Source organism: Mustela putorius, unplaced genomic scaffold, assembly GCF_011764305.1.
Source record: "Mustela putorius furo isolate JIRA1106 unplaced genomic scaffold, ASM1176430v1.1 tig00003867_pilon_pilon_pilon, whole genome shotgun sequence".
Classification (NCBI taxonomy): domain Eukaryota; kingdom Metazoa; phylum Chordata; class Mammalia; order Carnivora; family Mustelidae; genus Mustela; species Mustela putorius.
The window spans coordinates 8409562-8424552 of NW_025422019.1; the positions used below are offsets into that span (position 1 = coordinate 8409562).

Consider the following 14991-nt stretch of genomic DNA (forward strand, 5'->3'; position numbering starts at 1 on the left):
TTCTAGCCTATCACGGTGGCTAAAACCACGGCGTCCCCAGCCACCAAGGGGGGGACACAGAATAATCCCGAAAGTGGGTATCAAGGGGAGGCCCAGTCTCTGCCTGGGAGGAAGGTCACATGAAGTTCACATGGAGCTGGCTCAGGATGACTGTCCCTCTGAAGGCAGGTACCCCCTACCCCAGAGCCCCGGGGCCTTGTCTTTTCCAAGGGAATGGCTCTTGGCAGTAGCAGGGGCTACAGGTGACTGTCCTCAAGGAGAGAGGAGTGCTGCCTCTGGACTACTGATGTGTAATAGACACTTCAGAAATGAAGCGAGAAAAAAACAAGGAATTACTAGAGAAATAAATGAGAGAATGAATGAACGAACCATCTAATTCAATCCAATTTCAGGCGAGAAAAATCTAGGCTGGAGAGGGCAACAAACATGCCTGAGATCACATGCCCTGGGGGCAGGGCCAGCAGCTACTTCCTGAGAGCACCTGCTATGGGCCAGGTGCCAATCCCACGCTGGGGGGATACAGCCATGCACAAGCGGACAGGCCCCCGCCCTGGCGAGGCTGACAGCCTAGTCCGCCTCCCGAGTCCAGCCCCCGACCCCTCGTCCGTCCAGGGCCCTTCCTCACATCGAAATGGCAAAGAAGATGCACGGCTCTGGAACCTCGCTCACACCCCCGGGGAGGGGGCAGAGGGCTGCCCTGCAGAGCCGACTCGGCCTGTGCACCCTTCCACTCCTCCTCGGGAGGGCCGGAGCCTTCATTAGTAACGCTGAAGTAACTGACCCTCGTTATGGTGCCAGTCACCCGTGGGGGAGGGCGCCCGCATTAACCAATTCATCTCTCAGTGATTGATTAATTAAAGCTGAGCTTTTATAAGACACCCTCAGGTGGCAAACCACACTTTCCTAGGAGTGGAAGCCCAGGGCAGGGAGGGATGTCTTCTTCGGGGTGTCATGAGGTCTAGGCGGTGGGGGGAGGGGTGGTGCCCCAGAAAGCCAACGGGGACCCTTGATTGGAGCCCAGGCACTTGGTTGCCACTGAGGCAGATAGCATTGTGTTTGCCCAGGGCAACAGCAGAAGCTCCTATACGAAGCAGAGCTTTGCCACAAAGGCTGAACACTCAGGGCAAATTACAGGTCTTTTGAAATGCTATTGCATGAGTCACCTGTGGGGCACGGGGTGCTCTTGAAAGGGAGAAAAATAACAAAGGCGTGGCCAGGAGCGCTAGCTAGCTTTGGGTCTTAGCCCGCTGAGCCTGGGCTCTGCCCGTCCCCTCTGCCTCGTTGCTCCATCAGGGAAATGGGTGAGTGGGGTCAGACCTCTCCCCACCCCCACCCAAACATGACTGTATTCCTTCATTTTAACAATTGTGTGCTGAGCCCTAATTCTGTCCCAGCCTCAGGACGGTGCAGGGGTGAATAAGACGGACCCGACTTTCCCTAGAGTCCAGGCAGGTGTGGGGGTGACCGTGCAGGTAAGATCATGGAGGGTGGGAATTCTGAGGCTTGGGGAGCCAGGGCTCTACTCCAGAGCCCCAAAGGGAGAAGCACAATCACCCAAGAGGGGGAGAAAAGGTGTTGGGGGCAGAAAAGGGTATTTGGAGACCCCGAGGTGAAGGTGGTGAGCTGTCAATGGGAACTGAAGCCTGAGTGTGGCAGGCAAGAAGCGGCCTGAGGGCTCCAGGTGGGGAGGTATGTGGCAGGCCTGGGGCCCTGGTGAGCCCATGAGCCACCGGACTTCTTCCTGGGGCCCGGGAGCCCCGGGAGGATTTTATGTAGGGGAGTGCAAGGGTCGACCAAGTATTACTTAAAATATTACCCAAGAAAGGTGGGAGCATGCCATGGGTGTATTTTGGAAAAAGACCTATGATTTGCCAACTGCAGGGTTGGCCTGAGACTGCCACCACCCAAACAGGCCCTCTGCCAGGGCCAAGGTGGCCCCAGCCCCTTCCTGGTTCCCACGACCAGCCCTCCCCCAAAGGTACGACGTATCTGCAATGGGTCTTTCCCTCCCACCCTTACCTACTCCCCCCTTCCCCGCCGAGGGATTTCTGCACCTCAGTCCACCCGCACAGTTAGTGCTGAGAGGGTCACCGAAGCTGCTCTCAGGTAGGGACCGAGGAGCCCTAGACAGAGCTGCGGGGTGTCCTCCGGGCCACCCCCACAGCGGGAAAGTTAGGAAGCAGTCTCAGAGACAGGGTGGCACACCTACCTGCTCACGGGGCTCCGAGGCCCTGGAAGAGGATGGTGGCCCCAGGAGCCTCATCTGTGGATGGGGTGAATGGCTGTGACTTACTGCCCTCCCAGGGCTCCTGGGAGAAATGAGACGACGCCCCAAAGCCCCAGCACAGAACCAGACCACACTCAGATTGTCCCCTGAGGCCTGGGGCCATACTCCTCCTGGGTTGATGGGGTTCCCGAATGGCCTAAAGACCAGGGTTCTCCGTGAGGCTCCGAGCTCCCCAGGGGGTGAAGATTCTTACACAGGCATGCCTGCCCACGCCCACGCAGACGCCCACGGGGGGGGGGGGCCAAGGAGGGTCTCCCCTTCCCACCGGCAGACCCCAGGGCCTTGTGCTCCACCCAAAGGCCCCACAGTAATGAGGAAGGAGAGTGAGTCGGGCAAACCCAGCCCTCCCACACCCCTCGTTCCAGACCAGGGCTGGAATTAGCACCCAGGAACCCACCCTCACGCTCACCACCATCCCCTGAGGCTGGGGAGGGAGACACAGGGCTGAGAGGGACTGGGCAGGGGAGGCACAGGGAGCGAAGGTAGCTGGGAGGCCTGGTAGGAAGAAAGAGGTGAAGAGGGGGCACACCAGGAGCCTGCCCGGAGGGGTAGGTGAAGTTCTAGAGGAAATGTTTGAGGACACAAAGCCCTCTGAGCTAATGTGGACTTGGAGGGTCCCTGTAATTGTATGTGGGTAGTAACACCTCCTTCTATAATCCTCTCTCTCTGCCCCCCTCTCTCCCCTGGCTCAGTGAGGGGGTCTAAGAATCCATCTTTGAAATCCCACTTGCAAATGCACCCCGTGTGCATTTTCTCAGTGCCTCTGTGGGCCTTTGCCCCTGTCAGATTCTCTGGGGGTATGTAGTGACCTCGAACGGGTCCCCATGCAGTGGCCATTCTCACCAGGTGGGATCTGCAGGTGGGCAGGACCCTTGGGAGAGGGGGAAGGCTGGGGGACAGCTGAGGGCTTCTAAAAGGCCTCCCCAGGTCCCTTTGGCCCTAGAGCAGCTCTCCCTCCTACCTCCTCCTCCATCTCCCCCAGCCCCTGGGGCTTAAGGACCCCGAAGTTCTCTTGAGAACACTGAAGGGAGAGGAGGCAGCATCTGGAAGGCCACAGACGCCATCCAGCCCTGGAATCTCTATGAGGCCTCCAGCAAGATAGTCTACTTCCTGGGCCGGCCTCGACTCCTCATCAGTAAAATGGGTACACCTCACCTGCCCAACAGGGAGGTTGTAAAGATTAACCAGACAGTGTCGTGAAGCCATACAGCCAGTGACTGTAAATTCTCCGTAGATGTTAGCTAACATCATCCGCGTCACAGCCCCCAGGAGTATTCATTGAATGAATAACTTAGGACGAAAGAGTATAGGGGAGAGGGCCTCTCCGAGGAAGGGCAGGGCTCTGGCAGGACATCCCGTACCATTCCTAACACAGGGAAGACTTGGGAAACAGCAAGCGCTTGGAAGCCTGGCCCTGTTCTAAGCACCTCAATGCTCATGACAACCCCCTGAGCCTCTGGGCCCCATGGTAGGGACTGTCACTGCCCCCATTTTACAGACGAGGACACTGAGAGGCTAGGTCGGGCTATCATCACAAAACCAGGTGGGAGGACCCTGAGCAAAGGCTTCCAGTGCCTCTACTAAGGAAGATTGTCTAGACCGCCTCCACCACCACCATGGGGCCCAGAGGCAAAGCCACTGGCTTCCTGCCCGCCCTTCCCCATCCCCACTCATCTTTGCTTAATCCATAGTCTGTTTTCTAAGAATCAGGCCCAGAGGCATCACACCCACCTGGCCATGGAGGGAGAAGGGATGACACATGGATGGTGGTCCCCATAGCCAAAGAGAACAGCTCCAAGCACAGGTGGCATTGATATGCTAGGTTGGAGCCTTGGGCAGGAGTGGTGGGATGGTGGCATGGGGACAGAGAGAACCCTGAGCTCCAGCCTCCCCTCCCTGCCAGGTAGGCCCCAGAACAACTGTGTCTTCCCTTACCTGTCCCCCTGGGCAGCCCAGCAGCTGTAAGTGACTTTAGAAACAGCTCCTGGGGGGCCAATCCCAGCTCTGCCACTTATGGCTCCTGGGGGGCCAATCCCAGCTCTGCCACTTATGAGCTGTGCCACCTTCAGTGAATGGCTTTCTCGGCCTTCATCTTCTCATCTGTCAAATAGGGATAATCATACTTGCTCCCACACTGACCGGGATGGTGAAGAGGACCGAGCTGACGATCCCCCAACGCAGAAGAACGAGCCCCCAGGTAAATATTTCTTGAGCAATGGAATGACTGGCCAGAGGGTACCATTTTACTTGTAAAGAATGGCTTCAGGGGTGCAGGGACACCATGGTGACAACCCCAGCCCCCATCTCTTGCAGTGAGTGGCCAGCGCAGGGCTACAGGGGTGGTGACACCACACAGGTCAGCCCCTGATCCAGCATGCCTGGCACCTGCCTAGCATGGGGGCAATCTAGATGCCAGTGGTGGTGGTGGGAGGCGGGGGACTTGCCAGCCACGGGCCAGATTTATAGATATAACTACCTCGATGAAATACACACAACCAACCATGTGACCACACCCTCCCATCACAGACTCCCAGCCCACGTGGCCTCACCCCCAACCACACACACACACACACACACACAGCCTCAGACACAGCCAACCACATGCCCCAAGATCGCACATACAGTTGCACCCCCCATGGCTCCCATGTGGAGTCACACCTGCAGTCACACCACCTCACTCCCAGCTCTCCCTGCCCCCACCCCCACCCTTGCACCACTGAGCTCACCCGCAACCACTCACCCACAGCCCCCATGCAGCCCACGGGCTCCAGGAACCTGCCACACCTGCCCGACCCAGGCCCAGGCCTCACCTACAACAGGCACAGCTCCTCGTGCCAGGCCCATGGGTCAATCGTCGTTGGCTCCAAACATCCCACGAGAAGTTAGTATGGGTTAGGAGTCCTCCGGGAGCCTCTGCCTGCAGGAAGGGCATTGGCTTTCTGCTCCTTTGCCCACACGGCATCCTTTCTTTGGCCTGTAGTGTGGTCTTCATGACTTGGTGGCAGCCTACGCGCCCCCACCGCCCTTGTCCCTGCCCCTGAAGGAAGTCTAGGAAGCTGTAGGGATGTTCTGCCAAGCTCCTCACGGGGTTCCCCGCAAGAATTCCCACCGGGCCTTGCAGAGGGCATGCTAGGCGTGTGCTGGGCAAGCCTGAGTGCCCAGTGAGCTGGGGGCCTAGCCACGGTCCCAGAGCAGCCCAAGGCCCTCTCCTGGGCCTTGGTATGGACCCTCAGCCTTTGCACAGGTGGCAGTGGTGATGTCATACCCGGTAGCAGGACCATGGATACAAGCTGTGACGCACAACAGGCCCTACTAAAGGCTGCCTCCACGTCAGGCTTCGCAGTAGGGGACCCACTCTGTGCTCCACGCTGAGCCCAACTCTCAGAGGACTGGGAGGGAAAACAGGCATAGGACATCCCTGGAGCCTCTGTTTAGTGGACCCTCCATCTGTCCATCTGGGAAATAGGGGAAAACCGAAGGGTGGTGGGTGTGGCCACCACACCCCATGCCCCATTTCCCCAACCTCAGACTTGGCTCCACGGAGTCACTGAGGACTTCAGGCAAGGATGAATCAACATGGTAGGTTCTCACAAATCACAGGGGGTGGGTGGTGGGGCCATCTGAGGCAGGTCTCGTAGGCTGGCTGGCCCTGCCTGACCCATTGGTCACATGAGAGGATAACAACCTGGTGCTCTGAAGAAGAGAAATAGGGATACGGGGGAAGGAAGAGGAATCTTAAAACAGACCAGGACAGCCCAGGGTCAGAGACACTGGACCTGGAGGACAGCGTGGGAGGTTACTCTCTGGCCTGCAATGTGGGGCCATACCCCAGAGAGAAGTGTGCCCTCAGGCCAGGCCCACTGGGAAGACAGAGGCAGAGAATGGGAAAGGGCAGTAGGTAGAAAAGGACCGAGAACTGAATAAGAAGGAAGGAACAGGGGAGCCTATGGCCACAGAAGCATGGGAAGGAAGCAGCATATCCCAACTCTGAAAGAATACTTAGCCCCGGGCCCAGGGAGCGGACCTGTCTGTCCTCATTGCACCTGTCAGGAAAAGTTACTACTAAATGCCGTTGTCCCACCGGGGCCAGAGCCCACAGGGGCCCCTGCCAGCAAAGGGCAGCAGAGCACCACTCAGTCCACTGGCCTCGTTACCTCAGAGTCCCAGACCCTTCCTGGGGCTACTGTGGGATCCATGGGCCACGCTGTGAAGCTCAGTCCCAGGAGTGGGCCCCAGAGGTGCTCAATATCCCAAAGAGTAGAGGCACCCTGGTGACTCACACTGCCCACCCCAGAGGCTGCCAGCAAAGATTCTGGGGCCAGGGGTGGGCAGCAACTGGACTAAGGGCCTAGAGCAACCAGCAGCTGGACGTAGCCCACTGGAGAGAAGCAGCTGGATCCCAACTTACATCCCAAATGCCCAGGCCAAGCCTATCTTTATGAAATTTTCTTCTTTGTCCCTATTGATTGTATAGTGTCTGAAGATCATGTAGGTCAATACTTACAGTCCTCAGGAAAAAAGGCTGGTAGAGCAATAGTTCCCTCAGATAGGCAAAGGATGGAGACAGAAGCCAGATACCACCTCCTGCCACCAGTGGGCTGTGCCTCTTGTGATATGTCCCTCTCACTGCCTGCTGCCTCCTTCGGTTTTCCCATTGTAACCTTAACGGGGTTAGACCAATCTGTAAGACCCTGCCTGCTCAAATGTCCTGAGATTTTCTGGGAAGACCACATGTGATCCAAAAACCAAGGAGCAACCCCAGGGCCTCAGATGAAGGCACTGCCTTAGGGCTGCAGTCTTCCCCAGAATAGGTGGGCCAGCTGGGGCACTTGGCTTCTAGTGCCCAGCGTTCCTGTCCCAACTCTGTGACCTCAGGCAAGCTCTGAACCTCTCTGAGCCTCAGATTCCAAGCTCTGGAAAATGATGAAACCATGTCCCCAAAAAGCACGATACCCAGCAGCCCTTCATGGGTCTGCTGAGTCCTACCTGCCGTAAGGGCTGGACCTTTGTCACTACAAAAACCACCGCCACTACCTACTCCCAGTTAAATTCCCAGCAGGCAATGACAATCAGCATACTCATGGCCTTATTTCTGTTTCACCCTCCTGTCCTAAGATCCCAGCCTCTTCTGGGTTACAGTCACCCATATTAGTGAATGGAGGTGGGTGTGGAGGTCAGGTGGGCTTCTCTCTTCCAGGTTTTACATTTCCTTCCAGGGATGCGGGGAGTGGGCTTAACCAGCACTTTCAAGTGGTAATAGATGTGGGTCTGGTAGAACATAATTAGTCTTGGGACCAGGAGAGTAAACAAATGTGTAATTCATGAATTTGCTAATTGTCCTTCATTTTGATCTTCTGCCATTTTTCCTAGACTCTCTGACTGACATCCGTGCTCATGGCAAGGACTCAGAGAGGGCCAGGAGCGAGCTGTGGAGGCCAGGGGCATCAAAGCTGGACACCCAGCCCATGCCCTCTCCCGGCCACGGCCTCCTGCCCATGCCCTGCCCCCCCCCCGTCCCCGTGGCTCCCCCAACACCACACAAGGCAGGAAGCCCGTGGCACTCGATCTTTTATTTTCTTAAACTGTACACAGATGTAAAATACTTTAACAGCAAGTCTATGGGAAAATTGTTTGGTTTTAAATTATTATGAAACAGAACCTAAGGGGAGCTTTATTAAATAAACATAAAGGTGGGGATTTAAGGACGCACACCTGCATTCTACCATAGTCATTTTTTTTTTCTGTACCTTCTGGGTGTGTAAAGATAGAAAAGACACATCAAACTGAATAAACAAAATCCATTTATACCCTGAAACGTTGGCAGGCCACTCAAGGGATTGTTCAGAACGTCTACCTCATAGAAGATGGCCTCACCATCTAATAAAAATTAAAACTGATCTGTTGGCCTCTTTGGTTCCAAAATTATGTATAATACATTTAACTGTATTTTTTTTTTTGCTGCTATAAAAATAACTTCTTTTTTCAAATGGCAGTTTCTGACTAATCATGCAACTAAATCAGTGCAAACATTAAAAGCAATCATTCGCTTAAAAAAGAAGCAAAGGATTTCATTTCAAGTATAAAAAATATAAAAAGAGTCGTACGAGTCCAGTTTCGTCTAGTGTGGGTCAACCCTTTAAATTGCATAGTTCACGCGGCACCTGGGCCTCTGGGGGCCGAGCGAGTTCAGTGCTCTGCCAAGGGCCACTCCTAGACACACGCAGATGGGCAAGTGCAAGATCACGGGCGTCAGGCAAGTCAGCAAGTGCTAGGAGGGGCGGGCGGGCAGGCGAGCAGGCGGGAGGCGGGGGGGCACGTCCATGGTCCACCCTGGTGGCTGGGACCCATGCAGGCAACTTCTGTAAAGCAGCTGAAAGCCTTCCCCGGCTCTCCCAGACCAGCTACACTGCTCCCCTCCCACAACCCTGCTGGGGCGGGGAGAGGGCACCCCCCTCCATGCCTACCAGCATTTCCAGAATGCCTCCACTCCACCCTTTCCTCCTCCTCTGGGCTCATTCCCTTGCCTTGGGGTCATTTCCCCCCCAATCCCAACTAGTCCTGGAGGAACATCCCCAGTGAAGGGCACAGATTGCAACTTTTATTTTCTTCCCTTGAAAAATGACTCAAATCTTAAGTTAAAGGTCCTACCTGGTAGAAAAGTCCCTTTTCAATGATGCAACTGGAATGTGTGACCTGTCTGTCAACTGCTAGTGATCAGTTAAAGCATCAAATTAAGATCCTTCTCCTCTCCCTCCCTCCCTCCCCCCAACACACACACACACACATATAAGTCACGCCAGGGACCCAAGCGACAGTCAAACGGTCATTGCCACGGCTCCATGGTCTCTGGCAGGTTATGTCCATTCCAGGCCTCTTTCCCTCTACAAGGCTGGGAAAAGCCAGGCTTCCCCTGGTCCTGCAGCATGAAGGATCCCAGGCAGGGAAGGAAGCCAGCATGTCTGAGCCAGGAGATGCTGAGGCCTGGCGGGCCTTGCACACAAGCAAAGGGGGACACACAGCCCTCCTGCCTGTTCATACACTTCCCACCCCTGCATCTGCTCTTCCTCTCTGTGGCTCCCGTGCTCCCTCTCCCTCTCTCTCTTTCTCTCTCTGTGTCTCTGTCTTTGTGCTTTTATGTGTGCTCCGAAGGCGCGATTCAGAATGGCCGGGCCAGCTGGTGGGAATGGTGGCTGCTCACCCCATTCTCTCCGACTGACAGGCATTCGTAGCTAAGCTGCCCTTTGTCACCACATCCATTTGCTGGTATCCCAGAGGCTGCCGTGTGGGTGGCAGGACGCGTCTGGCTGTGCGCATCTACGTGTGCATTTGAAAGTATCTCGTGTCAGTTGAGCGTCCGAGCTCTGGCTTGGACTGATTTGCTCGATGAAGTAGTAGGAAAAGATTTCAGGCCTCACCCTGGCACCTGCTGGGCAGCCCGACAGAAGGACCGCACTCGGCTGGCTGGGCAGCCGGTTCCCACAGGGGCCGGAAGGAGCCCTTCCAGGGGCCCCATCCTCGTGCCCCCCCGCACCCCCTCCCCCCACAGCCGCAGCCCTGCCGCGGTCAGGCGCAGCCGCACTCCTCCACGATCATGTTGGGCACGTCCCGCTTGACGATGTTGTACTCGTCGTCGAAGTAGAGCATGGACATGGTGCTCAGCTTAGTGGGGATGCAGCAGGAGTTCACCGTGCCAGGGTTGAGGCCCCGCATGCGGTACTGGTTCACCACCGCCGTGTGGAAGGACGAGGCGGAGCCAGGGACCCCTGCCAGGTAGGCCGGGCAGCTGCCCTCACAGTAGTTCCCGTAGTAGCCGGTGGGCGCGATGATCCAGTCGTTCCAGCCGATGAGGCGGAAGTCGATGAAGAACTGTTGCCTGCAACAGAGGTTGGTCCGGCCATCGCACTCCAGGCCCCGCTTGCGGATGCGGTGCCTGCTGTCTCCCAGCCGGGCCTGCACCACCACGAAGGGCCGGTGCGACTCCTCGCCCGGGTCCACAAACACCGGCACCACGGCCAGCTCCGGGCAGCCGTCGCACTGCACGTCCAGGTTGAGCCGCCGCTCGCCGCGCTCAAACAAGGACTGGATGGCCTCGGTGAGTGGGAAGGTGTGCCAGCCGCTGCGCTTGAGGTCCACCTTCTTCTCTACCACGTCCCACTGGTCGCCGTGGCCCTGCTCCTGGAAGTATACCTTGACCCGCACCTTCCTCCGGCTGCCCTTCTCCAGGACATAAGGCAGGAGCTTCAGGTAGAGCCACAGGCTGGCCTGCACCACAAAGAGGTTCTGGTTGCCTTCATTGGAGATGAAGAAGTACAGACGGACCCGGGAGGAGGCCAGGCCATCTGCAGAGAAGTGGGAGAGCAGGCCAAGTTAATTCAAGGAGAACACGAGGCAATGGGGAAAGACACTCAGCGGTGTGATGCTGGAATGCGAACTTGCCACACAGCTGGGAAACGTTATTGACCAGAAAGACTGTTCCTGGGGCCAGGGCCTCTGAGTGCAACCTGGGAGAGGCAGAAAAAAGTGCTTTCCATTGAGAAACACCCAACCCGCTTGGAGCTGGAGGGTCCGGTGGGCCTCTAAAATTCTGCCTCACCTCTCCCCAGCCAGGGCTCCCTGGAGACAGGCTGTCAGGCCTCAAAGCTCAACAGAGGAACTTGTCAGAGGGCCAAGATCTTAACAAGTTGTTATGGGTATCTGTGAAATCTGAAAAACAAAACCAGGATCCTGAGGATTTGGGGGTGGGTTGTGTCAGGAGAGAGGTTGGTTTTTTGTTTTTTGTTTTTTTGTTTTTTTGTTTTTTTTTTTTTGTTAACTCAGGGCATTGCAAAATCGAGCTGAGCCACCTACAGCCTCTTCCCAATGTTTACCTAAGCATGATCTGATCCAACCCCCAGTGGAACCTCCACGGCAAACAAGCGAGCTCTGCTCAGATTTCTGACACAAGAAGGTGTGCTTTGCAGGCTGCAAAGTGCAGCCCTCGCTTCTGACAATTTCCAAGTTTCAGCCTTGAAACTTGAGGTCCACTCTGTTTGGGAGATGCTGGCTCCCCATTAAGGGCATGTTAATATCGTCAAGGAAAAGGGGGAACTGCCTTGTTAGTTTCCTTCATAATTCTGCTCAACAAGAAGAGAGGCCACATGGTACATTTCAGTGACTTCTGGCAATCTGTACTTTTTTCTTCTTTCTCCTCTTTTTTTTCCCCCCCAGGAAGAACAAATAAGGCAACTGTGTGACCATGGCTGGTTTTATCAAAACTCCTACCACTGCCTTGCAGCCCCCTCCTCAGGCCTCGCCTGGCTCTCTAATAACACTGACATCTGACTTTGAAATGGGGGAAAGTGCAGCCTTAAAAGCTGGTCTTGGACGAGCTGCCTGTGACCTGAATCTGTTATTTATAAGTCAAAGAGCTGGCTCCGTGAATCGGACCAGAAATACACCAGCCCCCGCTGTCATTTTGTGCCACCGGGACCAAAAGGCCTTCTCGACCTTCCAGAATCACATTTCTACTCTGGGCCCCAAAGCACCTTTTAATCCAAGCTCTCTAATTGCATGTAGAGCTTTCCCTGACTCGGTGGGACAACTAAAACAGCAATGCATTTCTTTCTAAGCACAAACCAGCCCGATTGTCTCTGCTTTTCTCCACACCCGGCCATGCAAAACTTTTCATCCCTTTTCATCCCCAGGCGGCACCAGGACCGTCTGCCTGGGAGGATGGGGGGCATTTTCAGCCTGGTGACACAAGCGTCCCCCACTCTACAAGCTCCCTGCCCACCCCCGCCCTGCCCGCACCAGGGCTTCCCCCTCTGCGACCTTCTCCGCAGTCCCCTCCGCACAAATGGGGCTGAGCTCCAGGCACAAAAGCCAGCCTGGCTCATTCAAGTCCTGAAAAGGACAGCGGAGTGGAAAGCACTTGCAGCATTTCAGCGCGGGCACATTTTCCTTCTTCTTTTAAAGTTCTGAAAGATTTTCTGTCTCTCGATTATTATATTTAGACAGCGGTAGAAATTTGCAATCCGGGGCCGGGAGAAAATTCCAGAAAGGACTCCTACCCTTTGTTAACTACGAACTCTGCGGCTCTCAGGCAAGGGGGCTGCTACCGCTGCCAGGAGAGCCGAGAGGCACCGGGCTGCCCCCCGAGCCGAGCCGCGTCTTTCTCTGCGTAAATGATGGGACCTGTTGAGAAGCCTGCCTTCCGCCCGATTCCGGTGCCCACACAATCGGAAGAGAGGTTGCCTAGCTCTCCCCAGTGAGGCTTCAGCAATCCTGGCAAGCCCACGCTGCCCGGCGATGGAAGCGGCCCCGGGGCCTCTCACACAGGCGCGCGCGCGCGCGCGCGCGCACACACACACACACACACACACACACACACACTTCTCCGGCCCACGGATATCAACAAGCACACACATCTCCAACCACACTGCTAAGCCTACACTCCGATCGTGGGAAACAAAAACATTAAGCAATCACCAAGCAAGTGCCCGCGGAGCCAGGGCCGCACGCATCTGCCGGGAGGGGGATGCACGCCCAGAGGCGCTGGGGCCCGGTTTCAGAGAACAGGGGTGGAGGGCAAGGCGTTCAGCGACGGGGACGGGGGAGCAGGAAGAGGTATGCTGCCCGGGGTGGTGGGGGGCGGGTAAGAAGACGGCAACCAGGACGGGGCGCACAGGGCCAGAGGGGAGCGGCAGGGCCGAGAGTCCGCGTTGCACCCAGGGTGCGCTGGCTGGGGCGGCCAGACGGGCAAGGAGAAGGGGGTAGGAGAGGGTGAAGAGGGGGTGGGGAGCGAGGGCCGCATCTGGCCGCCCGTGGGACCAACCCACCTGTCTCCGCGAAGCTGATGATCTCCGAGACGCGCTCCTGGCCGTCTGCGCCCGGGCTGGCATGGCCGTCGAGGTGCGGGATCTCCACACGGCCGTCTTCGCGCACCTTGCCCGCGTGCAGCTTGCGCAGGGCCGTGACCATGGCGGCCTTGGGCACGGCATGCGTGATGTTGGGCCGGCCCCGCATCTGCAGGCGGCTCAAGATGTGCCGTTTCACCGCCTCCAGGAAGTCCCCGTCTACCCGGCCCAGCTCCTCCGGCCGCCGGAAGCCGCCGCACGACGTGCAGGTGTCCTGCGAGCCGCCGGGGGCTCCGGGCGGCGGGGGCGGTGGCGGCGCGGCAGGCGACGGAGGGGGCGTGGGCGAGCCCCAGGCCTCGGGCCCCAGCCAGCCGGCCGCCAGCAGCAAAAGGCAGGCGGCCCCCAGCGCCCGACCGGGCAGCCCGTCCATGGTGCGCCGCTGGCGACGAGGGCGCCCGCCGCGAGGCGAGCCGAGCCGAGCGCAGGGCCGGGCTCCGGGCTCCCGGCGCGCCGCCCCGCCCCGCCCCCGCCCGCGCCCGCCCGGGCCTCCGCCCGCCCGCCGGGAGGGCCGCCGCCGGCTAGCAGGGGGAGGGGGCCGGCCGGGCCGCGGGGGTTCCCGCGCGGCGGGGAAGGGGCGCCGAGGGCCGCGGGGGCCGGAGAGGCGCGCCGGCGAGGAGGGAGCCGGAGGGTCACTGCCGCGCGGGCGTCTCAGGGCGCCTCGGCATCTGCAGCCTTCCCCCCATCCTCTCCGCGTCGGGGCCCCGCAGCCCCCAGCTCCGGTGAAGCGAAAGCGGCGGCAGTGGCGCCTCGGCCGCCGCGCGGGGAAGGTGGCGAAAGGGCCGGTCGACGCAACTTGGCCGAGACGGAAGCGAAGACGCCGGAGTCCCCGGAGCGGAGCCGGGCGCGGCTTGGCGCGGCGCTGCGGCGGGCGCTGCGGCGGGGCCCCGCGCTCGCACCTGAGCGCCGAGGAAGGGCCGCGGCCGCCGGCGACGGGCCGGTAGTCCTCGCCTCGGGCCGGCGGGCGGGCGGCGGAGCGGGGCGAGCGCAGTGGCGGGAGCGCCGGGGAGCGCTGGCCGCGCGGGCCCGCTCAGAGGCGGCGCGGAGTCCCCGGCCGCGGGCCCTGCAGTCCTCCCGGCGCGTCACACGGCAAAGTTGTCTCTAGGCTCCCGGGGCGCCGCATCCACCGGCGGGCGGGCCGGCCGCTGCGCGCTCCGCCGGGGCCTCCGCTCCGCCCGCCTTCTCGCTGCCTCCCTCCCTCCGCCTGCCTGCGCGGGCCGGCTGGGCGCGGGGCGCCGTGCGAGGAAGGCGAGGTGGAGGCTGGGCCCTTCTCGCCCCTGTCTCTCTTGCCTGCTGCAGCGGCGGCGAGGTCGGTTGGAGCGTCTAAAAGTCTCGCAGCGTTCCCGGGTGCGGGTGCCCTAGCTCGCTCTCCCACTGGCACACGCCGCAGGGCCGAGAGAGCGGGAGGGTGGCGGCCGCGTCCCTGTGCCCGACCGCGACACAGTGCGGAGCCTGCCGAGGAGTTCTTCTCTTTGCCCTCTCTTCTTTTACTCTCCTCGTTTTTTCTCCCAAGGGGGGAAAAAAGGCCGTACAATCTCCGTAAGTGCGCGCGCGTTGAGATAGACGTTGGCATAAAAAAAAAAGGGGGGGGTGAGCTAGTCTCCTCGTCCTGGCCATGCGGGAGGAGGCTGTCCGTGCCTCCCCGCTCCGGCTGCCCCCCCCGGGGGGGGGCGGAATCTGTTCAAGTCGCTGCCGCCCGCTCCCCACGCCCACCCCCGCTTCCCCCAGCTTTTTTTCCTTTCTGCCTTCGCGGGAAGGAGGAGCGAGCCGGCCCGCTCCCCTCCCCCCCACACCCCCGCAATGCCCGGCCAC

General features: G+C 58.8%; 1 protein-coding gene and 1 long non-coding RNA gene across 2 annotated transcripts; one reads left to right on the forward strand and one right to left on the reverse strand.

The window, feature by feature from the left end:
- Window positions 1–1244: 1244 nt before the first annotated feature.
- Window positions 1245–8315, forward strand: LOC123387919. The gene is made up of 3 exons (XR_006602405.1): window positions 1245–1472; window positions 4399–4484; window positions 7658–8315. It is a non-coding gene; the product is annotated as an uncharacterized LOC123387919 (long non-coding RNA).
- A 317-nt stretch (window positions 8316–8632) lies between these two features.
- INHBB (inhibin subunit beta B) lies at window positions 8633–13605 on the reverse strand. Its single transcript, XM_045066508.1, has 2 exons — window positions 13105–13605; window positions 8633–10626 (listed from the first exon to the last, which is right to left on the reverse strand). Exons 1-2 carry the CDS (start codon window positions 13550–13552, stop codon window positions 9851–9853), a joined length of 1224 nt encoding a protein of 407 aa, XP_044922443.1. The 5' UTR covers window positions 13553–13605; the 3' UTR covers window positions 8633–9850.
- Between the last annotated feature and the right edge of the window lie 1386 nt (window positions 13606–14991).

Coding starts and splice junctions, on each gene's coding strand:
- INHBB (XM_045066508.1), bottom strand. CDS start 13,552: ATGGACGGGCTGCCCGGTCGGGCGCTGGGGGCCGCCTGCCTTTTGCTG. Junction 10,627..13,104: donor CATCAGCTTCGCGGAGACAG/GTGGGTTGGTCC, acceptor ACTTCTCTGCAG/ATGGCCTGGCCTCCTCCCGG.